The 23,933-nt window shown below is 52.6% G+C and overlaps 1 protein-coding gene across 6 annotated transcripts; it reads left to right on the top strand.

The window, feature by feature from the left end:
- The first annotated feature begins 840 nt into the window (after positions 1-840).
- Positions 841-23,725, top strand: HSPBP1 (HSPA (Hsp70) binding protein 1). Of its 6 annotated transcripts, none has more exons than XM_033224447.1 (8): positions 841-1,136; positions 1,469-1,781; positions 5,661-5,865; positions 8,882-9,106; positions 19,134-19,289; positions 19,438-19,534; positions 20,025-20,136; positions 23,271-23,725. In XM_033224447.1, the coding sequence occupies exons 2-8, from the start codon at positions 1,563-1,565 to the stop codon at positions 23,343-23,345; spliced, it is 1,089 nt and encodes a 362-aa protein (XP_033080338.1). In that variant the 5' UTR covers positions 841-1,136; positions 1,469-1,562; the 3' UTR covers positions 23,346-23,725. The 6 variants fall into 6 exon arrangements, with proteins under 6 accessions (XP_033080338.1, XP_033080341.1, XP_033080339.1 ...); XM_033224450.1 differs by having other exon boundaries at positions 926-1,012; positions 23,271-23,611; XM_033224448.1 differs by having other exon boundaries at positions 955-1,136; positions 1,466-1,781; positions 23,271-23,611.
- Positions 23,726-23,933: the final 208 nt, after the last annotated feature.

The following is a 23,933-nucleotide window of genomic DNA, read 5'->3' as shown; positions in this document are numbered from 1 at the left end:
CAGTGCTGGAAACACCACACACACACACACACACACACACACACACACACACACAGCCTATCTGTTGGGTCTTCCTGTTTCTGCCCAAAATATCCCCCTGCACAACCACGCCCAGCAGGTGCTTGATACGTTTGTGACTGTGTGCCCGTTTTGCGTTGAGCACAACCTTTTCCTGGAGGAAAACGCCTCCTATCCAGCACCAACATGAGAGTTTCTTTAAGCCCAGTGCAGGGCCAACACCTCTGCAGACCGGGCCGCATCAGCACGTGCCCATGCCTAAACCCCACTTCTGGTGCACGGAGGCCTCGGGCCTCCCCACCAAGCTGGCTCCTCTGGCGCTCTGAATCTTGCTGGGCTCTGGGGCACTTTGCTTCCGGCTCCAAGCCTCAAGAATCCTCTCCTCTCCACCTGTCAGAACATGGGGAAGAGTCCATGAGCGAGAGGCTGGGTGATGAGACGGGTCCATGCCCCAGCTCCATTTGACAGATGGAGAAACTGAGGCTGAGAGAGGGGTTGCCGGGGGCCCAAGGCTCACAGGCCAGCCATTACAGTTGCGACCCCAGGGCTCCAGTAGATGGGGTGGTGGCCCCGGTGGAGGCGAAAGTCAGATTGGGGGGCGAGGCCCCAAACCTTCTAAGGATGACCGACAGCAATGAGTGGGAGGGGCCTGGAAAGGGGGCGGGGCCTAACTGGGAGAGGCTGAAACGCCTAGAGCAGGTGCGGGAATAGTAGTGTGGGCGGGGTCAGACCTAGGGGCGGGGCACACTTTAGAACAGGGGTGGAGCTTGCAATAAGGATCGGGGGCGGGACTCGCTGAGGTGCGAAAACTGGGCCAGGGGCGGGGCTTTGACCAGCGACTTGAGCGGAAGGGGCGGGGCCCGCACGAAGGTGCGTCCTAGCTTGGAGGCGGGGCCTGGATGGGAGGGGCGGGGCCGAGGGCAGTATCCGGCCAGGTGAGAAGAGAATAACAGTCGGGCAAGCAGCTTCAGCGGCATTCACGGCACGAAGTTGGGTGGGTACGCCGGGCACTTCCGGGTGAAACTGTGCGTATTTCCGGTTAAGATGGCGGCGCCCAGTAGAGTCAGGTGCGGACGACTTTGTCCGTAGGAGCAGCGGCAGCTTGAGGACCCTGGGAGGTGAGATCCGCCCTATTCCGGCGCCCCTCTTCGGAGAGGAGGGAGAAGACTTGTTGCTAAGGAGACCAAAGGGCGGGCTTGTTGTTACGGAGGCGGGGCAGTGAGGTTGCTAAGAGACGGGACGCACGCACTGGAGATGGGGAAGGGGGGTTGTTGCCAGGGAGAGTGGGTGGGGCGTGTTGCTAGGGAGAAAGGAGGTGCTTAGGACTTTGGGGAAGGGTCCTGTGGGTATGAAGGAAGGAAAAGGGGCTGTGGTTGAGTGGGCTCGAGGCAGAGTCGTTTGGGGTCATGGGGGGGCGCCGAGCTCCCCTAAAACGCCACCTTCTCAGCAGACCCTCAAGAATCGACCCATCAGGACGACAGAGCTGCTTCAGCGGTGACCACCTTCTCCCCCTAACACGTTCTTCCCTTCTTCACAAACGGCCCATGTCAGACGAAGGCTCAAGAGGCAGCCGCCTGCCCCTGGCGCTGCCCCCGGCCTCCCAGGGTTGCTCTTCAGGGGGCGGCGGCGGCAGCGGCGGCGGCTCCTCGGCTGGGGGCTCGGACAATTCCCGGCCCCCACGCAACCTCCAAGGCTTGCTGCAGATGGCCATCACCGCGGGCTCTGAAGAGCCAGACCCTCCTCCAGAACCCATGAGTGAGGAGGTAAAAGATGGGGACCCAAGAAGCTGGGGTGAGGGGCCTGGGGACAGATAGAGGTGCCTTGGGAAGTGTGACCTGGGGAGCCACAAGAAGACTAGGATCTTCTTGGGTGGCAGGCGTCCAGGTGTGGAGGCATTGTAGGCTATAATTTGTGCTAGATGGGGTCGTCGTTGACTGAAGGTCAGATCTCAAGAGAGTCTGGGGGGACATATCCTTTCCAGAGCCAGACTGACCTGGATTCAGCATTGTCCAGCTGTGTGACCTTGGATACATTACTTCATCTTTCTGAGTCTCAAGTTCTTTATTTACAAATTGATAATAATAATAACTACGGTACAGGGTAGTTCTGAGGTTCTACTTTAAGTAGGGCTGCACACAGTGTCCAGCAGACAGACAGTGCTTCTGAAGACAGCAGTATGTTTTCATGAAGAGCACAGGCTCTGTAGTCAGACTGCTTTTTTTTTTTTTTTTTTTTTTTTGGTGTGGGGTAGGGGTGGGGGACACAGTCTCGGTTGGAGTGCAGAGGTGCAATCTTAGCTCACTGCAACCTCTGCCTTCCCGGTTCAAGCAATTCTCGTGCCTCAGCCTCCCTAGTAGCTGGGATTAGAGGCATAGGCCACCATGCCTAGCTAATTTTCGTATTTTTAGTAGAGAAGGGGTTTCACTATATTGGCCAGGCTGGTCTCGAACTCCTGGCCTCAAGTGATCCATCTGCCTCAGCCTCCCAAAGTGGTGAGATTACAGATGTGAGCCGCCACGCCCAGCCTAGACTGCTTGGGTTTGATTTCAGGCTTTGTCAATTGCTGACTGTGTGACCTTGGGTAAGTCTTAACCTTTCTGTGACTCAACTTTCTCGTCTGCGAAGTGGGGATAACAATGTTACATACCTCATAGAGTTGTTTTGCAGATTAATAGGAATAGTTATTATATATAATGTTTAATTGGCAATTACTGTATACAGAGCATTATGCTAACCCACTTACATACATGACGTCATTGAACCTTTACGACAGTGAGGCATGAAACAGGCACAGAAACATTAAATAGCTCACTCAAATTTACTTAGAACTGTGACTAAGGAGACCTCTGCTCCCCTCCCTCAACCCCCAAAATTCCAGCAGTCACTTATTAGCTCTCATCTCCTTTTTCTCTGAGATAGAGTCTCACTCTGTTGCCCCGGCTGGAGTGCAGTGGTGTGATCTCGGCTCACTGCAACCTCTGTCTCTCAGGTTCAGGCAATTCCCTTTGCCTCAGCCTCCTGAGTAGCTGGGATTACAGGCACGTGCCACCATGCCTGGCTAATTTTTGTATTTTTAGTAGAGACGGGGTTTCACCATGTTGGCCAGTCTGGTCTGGAACTCCTGACCTCAGGTGATCGGCTCGCCTCAGCTTCCCAAAGTGCTCGATTACAGGCGTGAGCCACCGCTCCCGGCCTCATATTGTTGTAAGGCTTTATTCTGACAAGTCTCAAATTTATATCTCTAGGCCAGTGATTCTTCACTGGGGTTGATTTTTATTCCCCAGGGGACAATTGGTGTGGAAACATTCTTGGTTGTCACAACTGGAGGAAGGGGGATACTGGCATCCAGTGCGTGAAGGCCAGGGATGCTACTTAGCATCCTGTGGTGCACAGGACGGTCACACCACAGAGAACTATCCAGCTCAAAGTGTCAGTAGAGCTGAAGTTGAGAAATCCTGGTCCAGGCTGCACCTCCGCCTGGGCTTCGGGCAGCCTCCTCAGTCTTTTGCCTTGGATGTGTAATAGATCCCTCAAATTTGACACATTTGAAAATGAGCTGAAATCCCTGCTCTTCCCACCCCAAACCTGCTTTTCACACCATTTCCCCATCTTTTTCTGGTTGCTCAGAACAGAGACCTCGAAGTCATCCTTGACCTCTCTTTCTGTCACACCTCGTATCTCACTAAATCAAACGGGCTCTCTTTTCAAAATAAGTCCAGGGTCTGACCATTTCTCCCCACTCCTCTCTCCTTCCTGCTCCACACCGCCTTCTCTTCTGCCTGCTCCTAGCCGTAGCCTCCTGTTTCTTTTTTTTTTTTTGAGACGGAGTCTTGCTCTGCCGCCCAGGCTGGAGTGCAGTGGCCGGGTCTCAGCTCACTGCAAGCTCCGCCTCCTGGGTTTACGCCATTCTCCTGCCTCAGCCTCCCAAGCAGCTGGGACTACAGGCGCCTGCCATGTCGCCCGCTAGTTTTTTTTGTATTTTTAGTAGAGACGGGGTTTCACCATGTTAGCCAGGATGGTCTCGATCTCCTGACCTCGTGATCCGCCCGTCTCGGCCTCCCAAAGTGCTGGGATTACAGGCTTGAGCCACCGCGCCCGGCCCTCCTGTTTCATATTCCTGCACCTGCCCTTGCCCTTCCTGTGTCTGTTCTCAATCAACAGCAATGCAGGTGTCCCCATTCCTCTGCTTAGAGCCCTTTGGCAGCTCCCACACCTATTCAGAGGGAAATCCCAGGTTTTTACAAAAGTTTGCAAGACCTGATATCACCTGCTCCCCTCCCCATCCCTTTCTCCTTGCTCACTCTGCCTCCACCACACTGGCCTCCTGGTGGTTCCCTCTGCCTGGAACCACTTCTAGATGTGGCCTGGCTCAGTCCCTCACCTACTGCTTTTCTCGCAAGTCACCTCCCTGGGACCCTCATTGACCAACCCGTTTCTTTTTCTTTTCTTTCTTTTTTTTTTTTTTTAGAAACAAGTTCTCACTCACTGCAGCCTTAAATTCCTAGGCTCCAGCCATCCTCTCCACTCAGCTTGCTGAGTAACTAGGACCACAGGCATGCACCACCATGCCCAGCTAATTTAAAACTTGTTTTTTTTGGCCGGGCGCGGTGGCTCAAGCCTGTAATCCCAGCACTTTGGGAGGCCGAGATGGGCGGATCACGAGGTCAGGAGATCGAGACCATCCTGGCTAACATGGTGAAACCCCGTCTCTACTAAAAAATACAAAAAACTAGCCGGGCGAGGTGGCGGGCGCCTGTAGTCCCAGCTACTCGGGAGGCTGAGGCAGGAGAATGGCGTGAACCCGGGAGGCGGAGCTTGCAGTGAGCTGAGATCCGGCCACTGCACTCCAGCCTGGGCGACAGAGCAAGACTCCGTCTCAGAAAAAAAACAAAAAACTTTTTTTTGTGGAGATGGGTATCGCTGTGTTACCCAGGCTGCTCTTAAATTCCTGGGCTCAAGTGATCCTCCTGCCTCAGCCTCCCAAAAGTGCTGGGATTTCAGGTGTGAGCCATCGCACCCAGCCCCGACCTGTTTAAGTCTGCAGCCACAGTTCGGCACTCCAGATCCCCCACTGTGCTTAATCTTACCCCAGGACGCTTATAATCTCATCACGTCAAATGCTACACGTTTTGCTTATTTTCTTTATTGACTGCTCTTCAACCTGAATGTGAGCCCCACCCCCAGGGCAGGGGTTTCTGTCTGGCCCAGGGCTGCCTTTAGTACCTAGAAAAGTGTCTGTGAATAAAATAGATGTTCAGTTGATTCTGTTGCCCAGGCTAGAGTACAATGTTGCGATCTCGGTTCACCTCAACCTCTGCCTCCCAGGTTCAAGTGATTCTCGTGCCTCAGTCTCCGGAGTAGCTGTGACTACAGGCTCGGACTATCATGCCCAGCTAACTTTTTGTAGTTTAGTAGAGATGGAGTTTCACCATGTTGCCCAGGCTGGTCTCAAACTCCTGAGCTCAGGCAGCCTGCCCACCTTGACCTCCTAAAGTGGTGGGATTACAGGCATGAGCCACAGCGCCCGGCCAATATTTGTTGACTGAAGGAACATCAGCCCTCAGTTGGCTGTCTTTATTAATGGCTGTTCCTTTTTAATTAATGACTGATAGATCTCCTTTCCTCCTCGCCTTGGTCCCCAGAGGCGTCAGTGGTTGCAGGAGGCCATGTCGGCTGCCTTCCGAGGCCAGCGGGAGGAGGTGGAGCAGATGAAGAGCTGCCTCCGAGTGCTGTCACAGCCCATGCCCCCCACTGCTGGGGAGGCTGAGCAGGCAGCCGACCAGCAAGAGCGAGAGGGGGCCCTGGAGCTGCTGGCCGACCTGTGTGAGAACATGGACAATGCTGCAGGTACCCCACTTCCCCCGTCGGGACGTCCTGCCCCTCTGTACATGTCCTGCTGCCTCTCAGCTCTTGGCCCTACTCTTGGGGATCACACCATCAGCCTCCCTGCTGCCCTCTCACCATCAGCCTCATTGCCTCCATTGCCATAAGGAGCAAGGCTCTTCCTCACCCTCATGGCAGGTGGGGTCCCCCACTTCCCTGATCAGTTCTGAGGTGGCTGTTTCTCTCCTACTCCTCCGGGTGTTCACTGCCATTCCCCAGAGTACAAGGGAGAAAGTGGCATGGGTGGGGTGGCAGAGAAGGCCTCTCCGGGGCGACGTTTGATCAGAGACCTGAAGTGAGGTGCGAGTTGTGGGACGGTCTCTGGGAAAAGCATTCCAGACAGCGGGAACAGCCAGTGCAAAGGCCCTGAGGCCAGAGCGCACCTGGTGTGTTCAGGAACAGCAGCCAGGCCCTGGAGGCAGAGTAGAGGGAGGGGCCAGGCGTAGGAAACAGCGTGGGGGTGGGCAGGGCCTCGCAGACCGAGGTAAATGCTGTTTTACTCCAAGCAGCGGAGCTGACAGAAGGTTTGAGGAGAGCCCACTTCCATTTGGAGGGGTTGTGTGGTGTCGCCATTGAGGGTGTGGATTTGGGGTGTCACTTCCTTGGTTCATAGTTCAGGCTGTGCTGCTACATGGCAGTCTGGTTTGGGCAGGTCCTGGTTACTTCCTCTTGTACACAGGCTGGTGAGAATGGGCTGAGAGAAACCCCCAGGCCCGCACAAGCCAAGGCACAGAGTACACGTAACATGTCAGGCATGGGAGTCAGGTGTCTTCATTGTGGACAGGGGCTGGACGGCGTTTGGGAAGCCCCCCTCTATGAGTGCATTTAGCGCCCTGAGAAGACCCGCAGTGCAGTCGCCACCCCCCAGCTTACTTTTCCCCAGTGTTTCCCAGTCTTAACCCGGCAGAGAACTCCCGCTCCAGTCCGCAGGATGGCTTTTAACGACTTTGCTCTTTCATTCATTTTTTGCTTGTTCAGGAAATAACTGTTGAGCAGCTGCTGTGTGCTAAGCACTGTGCTGAGTGTCCAATCACAGCAGCAGCAATTTTACACCTTATTAGTAATCAAATGAGAACGAAAGCCAAAGATACCACTTCCTCCCTGGCCTATGCGCCGTCTCTGTATATAAATATAAATATATATGTGTATCTTTTCTGTTTTAATGAAGATGCGCAGTGCTGATGAAGGTGGGCTGAGGGGAACATCCTCTCACATGGCCGTCTCTACCACTTACTGTCAATTCACAGTGTTGTGCAACACTACCTGTATTTCCAGAACTTTTCCATTGCCCACAAAGGAGACCCAGCACCCATTAAGCAGGCCCTCCCCTGGCCCCCTGGCAACAACTAATCCATGTTTTGGGTCTATGAATTTGCCCATTCTGGACATTTCATATAGATGCCTATAACATGTGACCTTTTGTGTCCGGCTGATTGTGCTAAAGGCATCCCCATGTTGTGGTGTGTGTCAGAGCTTTATTCCTTTCTTTTCTTTTTTTTTTTTTTTTGAGTCAGTCTCCCAGGCTGGAGTGCAGTGGTGCAATCTCAGCTCACTGCAACTTCCACCTGCTGGGTTTAAGTGATTCTCATACCTCAGCCTCCCCAAACAGCTGGGATTACAGGTGCATGCCATCAGGCCTGGCTAATTTTTTTTTTTTTTTTTTTCTCCTGAGACGGAGTCTTACCCTGTCGCCCAGGCTGGACTGCAATGGCACGATCTCAGCTCATTGCAACCTCTGCTTCCTGGGTTCAAACAATTCTCCTGCCTCGCCCTTCCGAGTAGCTGGGATTATAGGCGACCGCCACCATGCCCAGCTAATTTTTGTATTTTTAGTGGAGATGGGGTGTCACCATGTTGGCCAGGCTGGTCTCGAACTCCTGACCTCGTGATGCACCCGCCTCGGCCTCCCAAAGTGCTGGGATTACAGTCATGAGCCACCGCGCCTGGCCAGGCCTGGCATTTTTGTATTTTTAGTAGCAACGGGGTTTTGCTATGTTACCCGGGCTGGTCTTGAACTCCTGGCCTCAAGTGATCTGCCCACCTTGGCCTCCCAAAGTGCTGGGATTATAGGCTTGAGCCACCATGCCTGGCTGCTTCATTCCCTTTTATGGCTGAGTAATACTCCATTGTATGGCTAGAGCAGTTTTTATTTATCTCTTTATCCTTTAAGGACATTTGGGTCATTTGTGAATGATGCTGCCATGAACCTGAGTGTGTAAGTATCTGAGTCCCTACTTTTGGTTCTGTTGGGTCTGTGCCTTGGTGTGGAATTGGTAGGTCACAGGGAATCTTGTGTTGCACTTTTTGAGGAATGGCCATGCTCTCCAACACCACTTTATTTATAAAAACCGGAGGTAGGCTGTGGTTTGCTGACCCTGGGGACATTCAGATTGTCACAAAAACCAGGATCAGTCCTGGCATTTAGTAGTCTGGAGCCTGGGGCCCTAATGCCCCAAGTGCCGATGGAATCCAGTTGTACTGGGCTTGGAGGGACCTCTGGTTGGGTGTTTGGAGAGAACCAGGTCCCTGTGGGAGCCAGCCTGGCTTCCCCGGCCTCAGCAGCTGTGGCAGTCAGCTTAGGGCCAGCTTAGCCAAGCACCACAGACTACTGGCTTTAAAAACAGAAATGTATTTTCTCACGGCTTCAGAGGCTAGAAGTCTGAGATCAGGGTGTGGGCAGGGCTGGTTTCTTCTGAGCCCCTCTCTCCTTGGCTTGCAGAAGGCATTTTTTGTGTCCTCCCTCCACGTTGTCCCTCTGTGGGTGTCTGTGTTCTCATCTCCTCTTATCAGGACAGCAGTCAGATTGCATTAGGGCCCACCCTGAGGACTTCATTTTACCTGAATTATCTCTTTGAAGATCCCATCTCCACGAACAGTCACATTCCAAGGTCCTGGGGATCAGAGCATCAACCCTTGCATTTTGGGGGGCACAGTTCAGTCCCTAACATCTGGCCTCTCTCTGCTCCCCTCTGTGGCACAGACTTCTGCCAGCTGTCGGGCATGCACCTGCTGGTGGGCCGGTACCTGGAGGCGGGGGCTGCGGGGCTGCGGTGGCGGGCGGCACAGCTCATTGGCACGTGCAGCCAGAACGTGGCAGCCATCCAGGAGCAGGTGCTGGGCCTGGGCGCCCTGCGTAAGCTGCTGCGGCTGCTGGACCGTGACGCCTGCGACACAGTGCGTGTCAAGGCCCTCTTCGCCATCTCCTGTGAGTGTCCGGGTGGGGCTGGGGGCAGGGGTGCTAGGGGGGTGTCGGGTGGGCCCTCGGGATCTGCTGGGGCAGAGGGAGAGGCATCTCCTTCACTCGTTTATTCCCATGCTTGTTGGGCCTCTGGCACCTGAGTGCTGCAGGCAGAGTGAGTGGTGCCCTCGGCCAAACCCCCTGCTAGCCACGCAGCAGACATGACCACGTTGGGAGGAGACTGCCCGGCCCTCAGCGTGAACGCTTTGCACACAGCAGTTTTTCAGCTGGGCACTGTTCACACTGGGGCTGGTTCACTCTCTCAGGGGCCATCCTATGTACTACGTGACATTGAGCAGTATCTAGTGGGTGGCCTCCATGCCATGGAGAGACACTGTCACCCCACCTACCGCAGCGTAGATGCCCCCAGATGTCATAGAAAGCCCCATGGTCAGAACCCCTGCTGTACATGAATTCTTCTTCTTCTTCTTATTTTTTTAATTTAACCTATATAGAGACAGGACTTGCTTTGTTGCCCAGGCTAGTCTTGAACTCCTAGCCTGAAGGGATCCTCCTGCCTTGGCCTCTGAATGTGTTGAGATTACAGGTGTGATCCACCATGTCCAGCCACAAATTCTTTTTATCCTAATGGCCTGTGAAGTGGGACCGTTTGCATCCTCATTTGACAGGGGAAGAAACTGACGTGTGGGCAGAGGGACGTGGCCAGGTTTGTGCAGCTCCACAGGGCAGAGCTGGCCAGGACTCCCCCATACACTGCCTCCTGGGACACACCGGCCAGGTCGGGGCCAGGGATGGGACAAAAACCAACATCTGTGGGGCAGTTTCTCCATGCCAGGTGTTGACTGGCTGAATCCTTGTGCACACCCGCTGAAGTTGGGCCCACTGTGTCTCCTCCACACGGGAGGGATCAGGCCAGGGAGTCTGGAGAGGACACACAGAACCAGGGTCCCAGCCCGGGGCAGCTCTTCGTGTGTGCTGGATGCCTGCCTGCATGTGCTGTACTAGTGCCACCACTGGGCTGTTTCCTTTTATTTTCCCTAACAGCTTTATTGAGATATAATTCACAGGCCACACAATTCATCCTTTTAAAGTGTGTAACTTAGTACTTTTGGCCTGGCATGGTGGCTCACATCTGGAATCCTCACACTTTGGGAGGCCGAGGCGGGAGAATTGCTCAAGCTCACGGGTTTGAGACCAGCCTGGGCAACATAGGGAAACCCCTGTCTCTACAAAAATTAAAAAATTAGCTGGACGTGGTGGTGTGTGACTGTAACTCCAGCTACTCAGGAGACTGAGGTTGTAGGATCACCTGAGCCTGGGAAGTTGAGGCTGCAGTGAGCCATGATTGCACCTCCAGCCTGCGTGACAGAGCAAGACCTATCTGAAAACAAACAATAAAACCAAAAAACAGCGTAGTACTTAGTATATTCACAGTGTTGTGCAGCCATCATCACTTTCTAATTTTAGATGAGATCAGGCGCGTTCGGGCGGTACGGCTGTCGGCAGTCGCTAATTTCAGAACATTTTCTGTTTTTATTTCTTTTTTTTTGAGACAGAGTCTCATTCTTGTCACCCAGGCTGGAGTGCAATGGCATGATCTTGGCTCACTGCAACCTCCTCCTCTCAGGTTCAAGCAATTCTCCTGCCTCAGCCTCTCAAGTAGCTGGGATTACAGGTGCCTGCCACCACACCCGGCTAATTTTTGTATTTTTAGTAGAGACTGGGTTTCACCATGTTAGCCAGGCTGGTCTCGAACTCCTGACCTCAGGCGATCCACCCGCCTTAGCCTCCCAAAGTGCTGGGATTACAGGTGTGAGCCACTGCGCCTGGCCAAAATTTCAGAACATTTTCATCCTCTCCCCCAAGCAGAAATTCTGTACCCGTTAAGCAATCAGTCCGCATCCATCCTCTCCCCCAGCTCCTGCAATATGAATCTACTTACTGCCTCTAAGGATATCCCTCTCCGGGACATTTGTACAAATGGAATCCCACACTGTGCGGCCTTTTGTGCCTGGCTCCTTTCATACAGCGCAAGGTCCCCGAGTGGTGGTGGGTGGCAGTGCCGCTGGCTCCTTTCATACAGCGCAAGGTCCCCGAGTGGTGGTGGGCGGCAGTGCCGCTGGCTCCTTTCATACAGCGCAAGGTCCCCGAGTGGTGGTGGGTGGCAGTGCCGCTGGCTCCTTTCATACAGCGCAAGGTCCCCGAGTGGTGGTGGGGGTGGCAGTGCTGTGCTCTTTCTTGCGGCTGAATGTGTCCTGTTGCGTGGGTCCACCATGCCCTGCCTCTCCTTCCGCCTGTCTGCTGACAGTCCCTGGTTTCCATCTCTCTCTGGGCTCTCGTGCTCCCGTGGACATGGCTGCACAGGTCTTTTCGTGGACATTTGTTTTCCGTTCTCTTGAGCGTATACCTAGCAGCGGAGTTCCTGGGTCATATTGTAACTCTGCGTTTAATCTGTCTGAGGTTGGCTTGTTTTCTTTCTTTTTTTGTTTTTTGAGACGGAGTCTCGCTCTGTCGCCCAGACTGGAGTGCAGTGGCGCCATCTCGGCTCACTGCAACCTCCACCTCCCTGGTTCAAGGGATTCCTCTGCCTCAGCCTCCCAAGTAGCTGGGTTTACAGGCACACACCACCATGCCTGGCTAATTTTTTTTTTTTTTTTTTGTATTTTTAGTAGAGATGGGGTTTCACCACGTTGGCCAGGCTGGTCTCAAACTCCTGACCTCAGACGATCCACCAGCCTCGGCCTCCCCTAAGTGCTAGGATTATAGGTGTGAGCCACTGTGCCTGGCCTGAGGTTGGCTATTTTTTAACTCCAGCAGCCTATGTGGTCATTGAAATGGGGGTTGCGAGGGGGGGTCCAACACCCCCTTTCTCTCCCTCACCCCCATGTATCCTGAGCCCCAGAATCAGGGTTGTGTTCCCAGCAGATGGTGGCCCCAGCCATGCAGAGGCTGGGAGGAGAACAGGGAGGATTTGGGTAGGAGGAGATTCCGGAAGAAGGAAGCATTCTGATGAGGTGAGGAAAGGAGCTTTGGAGGAGGTGGCACTTGGAAAGTCGCAGCCAAAACGAGGGAGATAGAGGGACCGACAGACATGGGGCAGCTTGGCCACAAAGGGCAGAGGGAAGGACATGGTGTCCCTGAGGGCCAGAGCAGGGTAGAGAGGGGCTGGCCGAGTTTTCTTCCAATAGCTTACATTAAAAAAGAAGTCTTAACCGGCCGGGTGCGGTGGCTCAAGCCTGTAATCCCAGCACTTTGGGAGGCCGAGACGGGCGGATCGCGAGGTCAGGAGATCGAGACCATCCTGGCTAACACGGTGAAACCCCGTCTCTACTAAAAACTACAAAAAACTAGCTGGGCGAGGTGGCGGCGCCTGTAGTCCCAGCTACCTGGGAGGCTGAGACAGGAGAATGGCATGAACCCAGGAGGCGGAGCTTGCAGTGAGCTGAGATCTGGCCACTGCACTCCAGCCTGGGTGACAGAGCGAGACTCCATCTCAAAAAAAAAAAAAAAAAAAAAAAAAGAAGTCTTGCCGGGCCCGGTGGCTCACACCTGTAACCCCAGCACTTTGGGAGACTGAGGCGGGCAAATCACAAGATCAAGAGATTAAGGCCACCCTGGCTAACACAGTGAAACCCCGTCTCTACTAAATATACAAAAAATTAGCCGGGCGTGGTGGCGGGCACCTGTAGTCCCAGCTACTCGGGAGGCTGAGGCAGGAGAGTGGCGTGTACCCAGGGGGCGGAGCTTGCAGTGAGCAGAGATCACGCCACTGCACTCCAGCCTGGGCGACAGAGCGAGACTCTGTCTCGAAAAAAAGAAAAAAAGGTGGGGGGAAGTCTAGAAAGTCTTTAGGCCATCTTGGTGGCTCACACCTGGTCCCAGCTACCTGGGAGGCTGAGGAGGGAGGATCATGTGAGCCTGGGAGGCAGAGGCTGCAGTCAGCTGAGATCGTGTCACTGCACTCCAGCCTGGGTGACAGAGTGAGACCTTGTCTCAAAAAAAAAAAAAAGTCATTACATATTTTTAAAAATCTGTGAGACAGTCACGTCGTTCACCAGGTACAAAAGAGTACATAGCAAACGGTCCCTGTCCTCAAACCTGGTCCCCATTCCAGAGAAAACCACTGTCATGCCAGTTTCTGCTTCCAGAGATTCTGATAAATCTGTCAGGACAAATGTGGGTGTGTGTGGTGTGTGTGTGTAGTGGGTGTATGGTGTGTCGTATGTGTGGAGCGTGTACATGGGGTGTGTGGTTGTGTGGTATATATGTGGAGGTGTGTGTGGTATGGGGAGTGTGTGTGTGCTGTGTGTGTTGCATGTGTATGTGTGTGGGATGTGTGCTGGGGGTGTGTATGCATATGTGTGGGGCATGTGCAGTGTGTGGGGTATATGGGGTGCATTTGGGGTGTGTATGTGTGGTGCGTATGTGTGGTGCATGGATGTGCGTAGGGTGTGTGGGATGTGTGTATGTGGTGGATGTATACGGGGTGTGTGGTGTGTGCATATGTGGAGTATGCCGTGTGTGGTATGTGCACACATAGACACACAGATTCATCTCTTTTCCTCGGATGTGCACGGCTGGGGCAGACCATCCTGACTGTTGCGCACCTTGACCTGCCTCTGTCCTTTCTTCTGAAGCCGCAGTAGCTTATCTTTCCCCTTCCTGTGGGTGAGGAATGCAGGAGTGGCCCCCATCGAGGAGGGCTGCTTCTGGCTTTGTGTCTTCATGAGGTTGTGGTCAGCCATGAGCCGGGCCGTGTTACCCGAAGGTCTGACTGCACTCAGCCCTGTGCGCCGCACCTCGTTAATCCCTCACAATCCTCATCCGAGGGAGGGGTGCTAGAGGTGGGCTTCCACCGTGGCTTGCCCCGGGGCTAGCAGAGTTTTGCTGGCTGTTGGCAAGAAGCTCTGGCTGCTTGCGCGACCTCACCACACGGTGGTCGGCTTCCCCAACGAAAGCTGTCCACGACGCAGGGCAGAGCTCTGGGAGCTCGGATGCCCTTTGTTTTTTTTTTTTTTTTGCTTGGGGGTAAAATTCACATGAAAATGTTAAAGTATACCATTCAGTGGTATCTGTCCTTTTTTTTGGTGGCCGCAGGGTATGCCATTGTGTGGCTGTCCAGTACCATTACCGGAGTTCCGTGCTGGGAGCCACTTGCAGGCTACATCCCCTCAGCTCCTGCTGCCTGAGGCGGCGGTGCCAGTGCCATTCCCAGCAGGACAGGAGGGGATGGACTTGCTGCCCCTCTGCTGAGCCACTCCAAAGTGGTTCCATGTTATAGTCTACCAGGGTGGCACAGTTATTACAATCCATGAACCTGCATGCACACACCATTGTCACGCAGGGTCCACAGCTGACGCTGGGGCTCACTCTTGATGTTGTACATACTGTGGGTTTAGACAACTGTATCATGACATGGATCCCCCCACCGTAGTATTATACAGAGGAATTTCGCTGCCCTCCAGATCCTCTGAGCTCCAGCTAGTCATCCCACCCCTGAGCTTTTTACTGTCTCCATAGTTTTGCCTTTTCCAGAATGTCATATACTTGGAACCATGCAATCTGCAGCCTTTTCAGACTGGCTTCTTTGGCTTAGTAATCTGCTTTTAAGGTTCCTCCATGTCTTTTCTTGGCTTGATAGCTCATTTCTTTTTAGCGCTGAATAAGCGTAACTTTTTTAAGGGAGATGTGTGGGCTGCAGTGATGACTTTGGCTTTCTCTCCAAAAATGACGGCAGCCATACTGGGATCCCTGCCCCCGACTGCTGCGCAGAGAAGAGGGTGAATGCGGTGAGGGTGGGTAGAAGGTGGGCGGTGAGCTAGGGGGTCATGGCGATAACCCAGGCGGGAGATCAGGGTTGTGGTAGGGAACAGTGGTTCTCAAACGGGGGCAATCATGTCCTCCACAGGATATTTAGACAAATGTCTGGAGACATTTTTAGTTGTCACAGCTGGGAGAGAGGGACTATTGGCATCTACTGGGTAGAGGCCAGGGATGCTGCTCAACATCCTGCAACGCACAGGACGGGCCTCACAACTCAGAATGATCTGGCCCCAGATACCAACCGTGCCCAGGTGGAGAAACCCTGGCGTAAAGGAGACAGGTCTCGCCTGGGTACATTTTGAAGGCAGAGCTGACAGGCCTTGCTTACAGATTGAATGAGAGAAGTCTTCGTGTTTTCCACTCCCTGCATGCCTGTTCTCTTTTCTTTCTTTAATTAAATAACATTTGGCCAGGCACGATGACTCACGCCTCTAATCTCAGCATTTTGGGAGGCCGAGACTTGAGGCCAGGAGCTCAAGACCAGCCTGGCCAACATGGTGACACCCCGTCTCTACTAAAAATACCACAAAATTAGCCAGGCGTGGTCGGGCATGCCTGTAATCCCAGATACCAGGTAGGTTGAGGCATAAAAATTGCTTGAACCCAAGAGACATATGTCGCAGTGAGCCAACTGCCACTGCACTCCAGCCTGGGTGACAGAGTGAGACTCTGTCTCAAAACAATACATAAATAAAATAAAATAAATATTTAACCCAATCTGTCCAAACTATTGTAATTTCAATGTGTAATTAATATGGAATATTAATGAGACACTATATTTTTTGCCACGCTAAGTCTTCAAAACCTGGTGTGTGCATTTTACAAATAAAGCACATCACAACTCAGATGTGAGTTTTCAGCGGTGGTATGGAGTGTACCAGAGCAACAACGTTGTGTGTGTTTTTCTTTTTGGTTTTCTTTTTGTGTGTGTGTGTGAGATGGAGTTTCGCTCTTTTTGCTCAGGCTGGAGTGTAATGGCGTGATCTCAGCTCACTGCAACCTCCACCTCCCAGGTTCAAATGATTCTCCTGCCTCAGCTTCCCTAGTAGCTGGGATTACAGGTGCCTGCCACCATGCCTGGCTAATTTTTTATTTTTAGTAGAGATGGGGTTTCACCATGTTGGCTAGGCTGGTCTTGAACTACTGACCTCAAGTGATCTGCCCACCTTGGCCTCCCAAAGTGCTGGGATTACAGGCGTGAGCCACCGTGCCTGGTCAATGTTGTGTTTACTGGAGAATATTTTACACTGTTTCAGTTTTTCATTATAAGTTTAAATGAATTGAACTTAAATGAAATGAACAACTATTTTCCTTAGTTGCACTGGATGCATATGAGGTGTTTAGTGGCCACAAGCTACTAGTGGCTTCTGTCCTTCTTGGGCAGCCCAGACCCAGAGCCTAGCAAGGAGCAGGCACCTTACTGGAGGTGCACCCCAAAGGTCAGTTCTCATCCTGCTGGGAGGCCTTCCAGAGTTCTCATTGCCCTCTGGATAAAGGTCATGCATGCTGTGTAGCCTGGGTCTTTTGGGCCTCAGTTTCTTCATCTGTAAAATAGAATTCTGAAAGCCCACCCTCCAGGATAATTGTGAGGATTAAAAAGATGGCCGGGCGCGGTGGCTCACGCCTGTAATTCCAGCACTTTGGGAGGCCGAGGCAGGCGCATCACGAGGTCAGGAGATGGAGACCATCCTGCCTAACGCAGTGAAACCCCATCTCTACTAAAAATACAAAAAAAAAAAAATTAGCTGGGCGTGGTGGCGGGCGCCTGTAGTCCCAGCTACTCCAGAGGCTGAGGCAGGAGAATGGCGTGAACCTGGGAGGGGAAGGTTGCAGTGAGCTGAGATCGTGCCACAGCACTCCAGCCTGGGCAAAGAGTGAGACACCGTCTCAAAAAAAAAAAAAAAAAAGATGATATGGACTGGACACGGTGGCTCACACCTGTAATGCCAGCACTTTGGGAGGCTGAGGTGGGTGGATTATGAGGTCTGGAGTTCAAGACCAGCCAAGCCGATGTGGTGAAACCCTGTCTTTACTCAAAATACAAAAATTAGTGGGGTGTAGTGGTGCATGCCTGTAATCGCAGCTCCTTGGGAGTCTGAGTCAGGAGAATGGCTTGAACCCAGGAGGCGGAGGTTGCAGTGAGCCGAGATCTTGCCGTTGCACTCTAGCCTGGGCAATAGAGCGAGACTCCATCTCAAAAAAAAAATAATAATGATGCGGCCGGGCACAGTGGCTCATGCCTGTAATCCCAGCACTTTGAGAGGCCCAGGCGGGTGGATCACTTTAGGCCAGGAGCTTGAGACCAACCTGGCCAATGTGGTGGAACCCTATCTCTACTATAAATACAAAAATTAGCTGGGTGTGGTGGCAAGTTACTGTAATCCCAGTTACTTGGGAGGCTGAGGCTGAAGAATAGCTTGAACCAGGGAGCAGAGGTTGTAGTGAGCCATATCACTCCACTGCACACTCCAGCCTGGGCAACAGAATGAGACTGCATCTCAAAATGAATAAATAAGTAAGTAAATAAATAAAATTAAAAAATAAAAAGAGATGATGCTTCCATCAGTGAAGAAATGAATAAAATGTGGTATATCCATACAATGGAATATGAAAAGGAATGAAGTGTTGATACCACTTACAACATGAATGGATCTGGAAAACACCATGCTGAATGAAGGCAGTCAGACACAAAAGGTCACATATTTTATGAACACATTTCTTTTTTTTTTTTTTTTTTTTTTTTTTTTTTTTTTTTTTTTTTGAGGCGGAGTCTCGCTCTGTAGCCCAGGCTGGAGTGCAGTGGCCGGATCTCAGCTCACTGCAAGCCCCGCCTCCCGGGTTTACGCCATTCTCTGCCTCAGCCTCCCGAGTAGCTGGGACTACAGGCGCCCGCCACCTCGCCCGGCTAGTTTTGTATTTTAGTAGAGACGGGGTTTCACAGTGTTCGCCAGGATGGTCTCGATCTCCTGACCTCGTGATCCGCCAGTCTCAGCCTCCCAAGTGCTGGGATTACAGGCTTGAGCCACCGCGCCCGGCCATGAACACATTTCTATCAAGTGTCTGGACAGTAAATCCACAGAGGCAGAAAGCATGTCTGTGGTTGCAGGGCCCAGAGGGAGGGGAAATTGGGAATGACTGCTCATAGGTACGGGGTTTCCTCTGGGGGTGATGAAAATTTCCTAGAGTTAGGCTGGGCGCGGTGGCTCAAGCCTGTAATCCCAGCACTTTGGGAGGCCGAGACGGGCGGATCACAAGGTCAGGAGATCGACACCATCCTGGCTAACACGGTGAAACCCTGTCTCTACTAAAAAATGCAAAAAAATTAGCCGGGCGTGGCGGCGAGCGCTTGTAGTCCCAGCTGCTTGGGAGGCTGAGGCAGGAGAGTGGCGTGAACCCGGGAGGTGGAGCTTGCAGTGAGCTGGGATCACGCCACTGCACTCCAGCCTGGGCGACTGAGCAAGACTCCGTCTCAAAAAAAAAAAAGAAAATTTCCTAGAGTTAGTGGCGATGGTTATACAGCCCTGCGAATATCTTTAAAAGACTGAACTGTGTGAATTGTGAATTATATCTCAAAAACATTCTTCAAAAAAAGATAATGCTTGCATATGCCGGCCCTTGGCAAGTAATGATGGTGGTGGTGGTGATGATGACTGACAATGAATATATTGTTAATGGTGGTGATGATGATGGTGATGATGGTAGTGGTGATGGTAGTGATGGAGGTGATGGTGAGATGGTAATGGTGGTGTTGGTGATGGTAGTGATGGAGGTGATGGTGATGGTGATGATGATGATGGTGGTGACGATGGTAGTGGTGATGATGGAGGTGATGGTGAGATGGTAATGGTGGTGTTGGTGATGGTGGTAGTGATGGAAGTGATGGTGGTGATGGTGATGGTGGTGGTGGTGATGGTGGTAATGGAGGCGATGGTGATGGTGGTCATAGTGATGGTGGTGGTGATGGTGGTGAGGATGGTGATGGTGATGGTGGTGATGATGGTGGCGATGATGGTGATGATGGTCGTGATGGTGGTGAGGATGGTAGTGATGGTGATGATGGTGAGGATGGTGGTGATGATGGTGATGGTGGTGGTGGTGAGGATGGTGGTGATGGTGGTGAGGATGGTGATAGAGATGGTGGTGGTGGTCATGATGATAGTGGTGGTGGTGGTGGTGACTGCAAGCTCAGGACTCTGTCCCCCTCTCCCAGGTCTGGTCCGAGAGCAGGAGGCTGGGCTGCTGCAGTTCCTCCGCCTGGACGGCTTCTCTGTGTTGATGCGGGCCATGCAGCAGCAGGTGCAGAAGCTCAAGGTCAAATCGGCATTTCTGCTGCAGAACCTGCTGGTGGGCCACCCCGAACACAAAGGTGTGGCAGCCCTTGAGTGAGGGCAGGAGTGGGGAGCAGACGCCCTGGGGTGGGTGCAGGTGTGGGAGAAGGGGAGGAACAGGCATCCTGGGGAGGGCATAGGAGATGGGTGGGGCTGCCCCTCTGACCCCTGCAGCCCTCCCACCAGGGACCCTGTGCTCCATGGGGATGGTCCAGCAGCTGGTGGCCCTGGTGCGGACAGAGCACAGCCCCTTCCACGAGCACGTGCTTGGAGCCCTGTGCAGGTACTTTGGCTCCTTGAGAGGACGGGGCCTGGGGTGGGTGCCCCACGGTGGGGGTGGCTCAGGAATCAGCCCGTAGGGACTCAGGAGTCAGGAACTTCCCTGTGGAGAGGAAGGGTGTGGGGCCAGAAAGAAGTAGGAGTCAGGGAGCCTCAGTTTCCTCACCAGTAGGGCTGGCACAGAGGCCCTGGGGGAGGGAGAGAGGCTTTTGTACAGGCCCCCACTAGTGAATTAGTGTCTAATCAGATGATGCTGGAGCTCTGAACAGCACACCAGAGTTGACACACATCAGGCCCTGTGCTGAGCCCCTCAGCACCCACCCTGGGCCAGGGGCAGCGTGAGGTCCGTTCCACAGATGGGGAAACAGAGGCCCACTGTGGGGCAGCAAGTTGCCCGGGCTCCTGAGTGAGCCGGAGGATGGGGCAGGCGATAGGGTGGGGTCAGTGAGGCCTCTAGAGGGAGGTCCTAAGGGCTGCTCTTATGTCCCTCACAGCCTGGTGACAGACTTCCCTCAGGGTGTGCGCGAGTGTCGGGAGCCGGAACTGGGCCTGGAGGAGCTCCTCCGCCACCGCTGTCAGCTGCTGCAGCAGCATGAGGAGTACCAGGTATATGGGGAGGGGACGGGGTGCAAGGAGGACCAGGTGTGGGGGCAGGGGACAGGGGCTCCAGGATGACCAGGTACATGGGGAGGGGACGGGGTGCAAGGAGGACCAGGTGTGGGGGCAGGGGACAGGGGCTCCAGGAGGACCAGGTACATGGGGAGGGGACGGGGTGCAAGGAGGACCAGGTGTGAGGGGCAGGGGACAGGGGCTCCAGGAGGACCAGGTACATGGGGAGGGGACGGGGTGCAAGGAGGACCAGGGGTGAGGGGCAGGGGACAGGGGCTCCAGGAGGACCAGGTACATGGGGAGGGGACGGGGTGCAGGAGGACCAGGGGTGAGGGGCAGGGGACAGGGGCTCCAGGAGGACCAGGTACATGGGGAGGGGATGGGGTGCAAGGAGGACCAGGTGTGAGGGGCAGGGGACAGGGGCTCCAGGAGTACCAGGTGTGTGGGGAGGGGGTGGGGTTCGAAGAGGATCATGTGCCGGGGGAGGGGACAGCAGCTCCAGAAGGACCGGGTGAGTTGAGGAAGGGACAGGGTGTGAGGAGGATCAGGTGTGAGGGAGAGGGGCCTGGGGGCTGAGGAATTCCCCAGGTTAGACCAAGTGTGGTAGTGGGGACCCTAGTAGGGGCAGAGCCAGCCAGTCCTTGCCCTTGGGGGCTCTTGGGTCTGCTGGTTCAGGCTTTCATTTATGTTCTCGTGCGTTTCACTCATCCTGCATTCAGCAGACGTTTATTTCATGCCTAGCATTTGTCCCGTGCTGTGTCAGAGCAGGAGAGACAGCAAGGAGACAGGAGCTTTGAGACTGTTAAAGGGTTGACCAAGTCACTGAATTATTATCCAAATTACCTCATACAGTTGTTTACATTAAATAAATGTAAACTGAATATAGTATCACTCAAATGTCTTAATGATTAACTATTTCATTGAATTGACAAGATATAATTGCCATTTCTAATCAGATGATGCTGGAGCTCTGAACAGCACACCAGAGTTGACACATATCAGGCCCTGTGCTGAGCCCCTCAGCACCCACCCTGGGCCAGGGGCAGCGTGAGGTCCGTTCTACAGATGGGGAAACAGAGGCCCATTGTGGGGCAGCGACTTGCCCGGGCTCCTGAGTGAGCCAGGGGACAGGACAGGAGATAGGGTGGGGTCAGTGAGGCCTCTAGAGGGAGGTCCTAAGGGTTGCTCTTAGGATGACAAGATATAATTGCCATTATAATGGCAAGTATTAACCAGTTATTTTAGGTAAATAACAAGTGACACATAACAAGTCATCAGATATTTAATTAAATAGATAAGGGGCAAATAAATAACTCATTTGATAACTAGACAAGTAAAAATGCTAAATCACAACTAATTAAAATTCAGATAGTTAATTGATTAAGTAATGTATTAATTTGTTGAAGTGAATGAATCAATGCTGGTGCTTCAGCAAAGCCGAGCTTAGCAAACGCACCCACCTCCTTGGGACATTCTATTCTGTTGAGTTCATTCCTGTGTAGACACTGTGAAGTGTCTGTACATATTGAGAGTGTACTACATGGCCGGGCACGGTGGCTCACGCCTGTAATCCCAGCACTTTGGGAGGCCAAGTCAGGCGAATCATGAGGTCAGGAGTTCGAGACCAGCCTGGCCAACATGGTAAAACTCCATCTCTACTAAAAATACAAAAAATTAGCTGGGCGTAGTGGCAGGCGCCTGTAATCCCAGCTACTCAGGAGGCTGAGAAAGGAGAATCGCTTGAACCCGGGAGGCAGAGGTTCCAGTGAGCCAAGATGTGCTACCGCACTCCAGCCCGGGCGATAGAGTGAGACTCCGTCTCAAAAAAATTTAAAAAAAAAAAAGTGTACTACATAAGAAATTTTGACTTATGTATACACCCGTGGAAACACTGAAATTAGATTTATAATAGATTTTACTAATGCTTTCTGAATAGGTTCCATAGTCACATGATTGAAAATACAAGACCCACAGGAGAGTAAACAGTGAAAAGTCTTTCCTGCCCCTCCCTCTAGCTACCCAGTTGCTCAGGTGTCCTTCCTAAGATATTAGGTGCACATGAACAAAGGTGCATGTGAATTCTCCTTTTTCTCTGTGTTATGCAAAATAAGCCTGCCATGCTGTGATGGCTGTTCTGCCCCTTGCTCTGCAGGCATTGCATGTCTCGCTTGCAGCTCTTTTATTTTGCAGCTGTACAGTGCAGATGGCCTCTTTTTTGTAGCATGGTTATGCAGGTTGTTTCTACACTCTCACTATGACAAACACTGCTAAAGAATAACCTTTTGTATATGTTATTTCATATGTCTGTGGAACATTTTCTACAAGGGAAATGGCTGGGGTCAGGTATGTTAAAGGTGAAGGTTAAAGGGTTAAGGGCCATTTCATTAGCTATCACCAAGCTCCTCTCCATAGAAGTTTAACCATTGACACTCCAGTCATAAGAGTGCCCAACTCCCCAAATCTTGGTCAGGACAAAGTGGCCTCGATGAACCATTCGACCTTTTTTCAAGCCGATTGTTGAATTGTACTCCAGTCCAGTTTACATTTCTCCCATGAGTGAGATTTGGCATCTTTTCTCTTTCTTGTGAACTGTTTGTTCTCATCCTTTGCCCACCTTATCTATTTACTGGGTGATGGTTTTTGCGAATGATTTTTTTAGGCTCTTTAAGTGTTAAGTATATTAGCCATTTGTGCTATGAATCACAAATATTTTTCCCCAACCTCGTTTTCTTTTTCTTTTTCTTTTTCTTTTTTTTGCCCTGGGAGTATCTTTTATATTACGTAGTTTAACCTGTCAGTGCTTTCTTTCATGGTTTCTGGAGTTTGTATCTGTAGAAAGTTTTGAACAGTGGTCAATATCTGGGAGTTAGAAAGAGCCCAAGAGTGCTGATATGAGGCAGATCAATGGAGTGAGACGAGTCTGGGGGACCTCGGGTTCTAGTTCAAGTAGTTCAGACACCAGTGTGAAGACAGGGAATCATGGATCTGAGCAGTGATTAGAGAACCCTAACCTCTGGTGGGGTGGTGGTGGCTAGGAGAGAAAAGGAGTCACCTCTGGGTGCCAAGAATGTTGGAGGCAGGGTCCAGCCTCTGCACTCAGGCCCTTTGCTCCCTGCCCCTGCCCAATCCAGGAGGAGCTGGAGTTCTGTGAAAAGCTGCTACAGACCTGTTTCTCCAGCCCGACGGACGACAGCATGGATCGGTGAAACCGGGTGGCTTCTTGCCCCTTTCTCCGTGGGAACCCCAGGCCTCTTGCCTCCCTCCCCACCTACAAGGCCCTCTCCCAAGGGATCGCACGGCCTAGGTGCCTGGACCCAGGGCGTGCCAGCCCGTCTCTGTGCAGTCCCTGGAAGGGCCGCTGAGAAAGGCACCAGCTCCTTGGACCCCACCTCCCATGCTCTCACTCTCATCCCCGTTCTCTTGTCCACACAGCTCTTCCAATAAAGGTGTTTCTCTTCCTCCTCCTCCTTCACTGCCGCCTTTGTCACCTCCTTTGGAGGGTGCATGAGGGACGGGAGGAGGGGCACGAGTTTAAGGGACTTGGGGAGCCACTGGAGGAATAATAAAAGTGTTGCTCTTTATCATCTGCAGAGCCATTGTGTCATTTAATCTTCCCTGCCTTTCCTGAGCAAGAGTGTGTGGGACATCTGTCCTTTTTCTGCCACCTGGCAAACCTGAATTCTAGGTTTGAGGAATTTCCCAGGTTAGACATCTAAATCTTCCCTAGGGTAGCCGCCATTTCCCGCCCCAGCATCCTTTGCTGTAGGGTAGTCATGTGACATTAGCTCCACAAA

The sequence above is a fragment of the Trachypithecus francoisi genome, unplaced genomic scaffold, assembly GCF_009764315.1.
Source record: "Trachypithecus francoisi isolate TF-2019V2 unplaced genomic scaffold, Tfra_2.0 Lachesis_group12, whole genome shotgun sequence".
NCBI lineage: Eukaryota > Metazoa > Chordata > Mammalia > Primates > Cercopithecidae > Trachypithecus > Trachypithecus francoisi.
The sequence above is the reverse complement of the archived record's forward strand: the minus strand, read 5'-3'. Positions and strand labels throughout refer to the sequence as shown.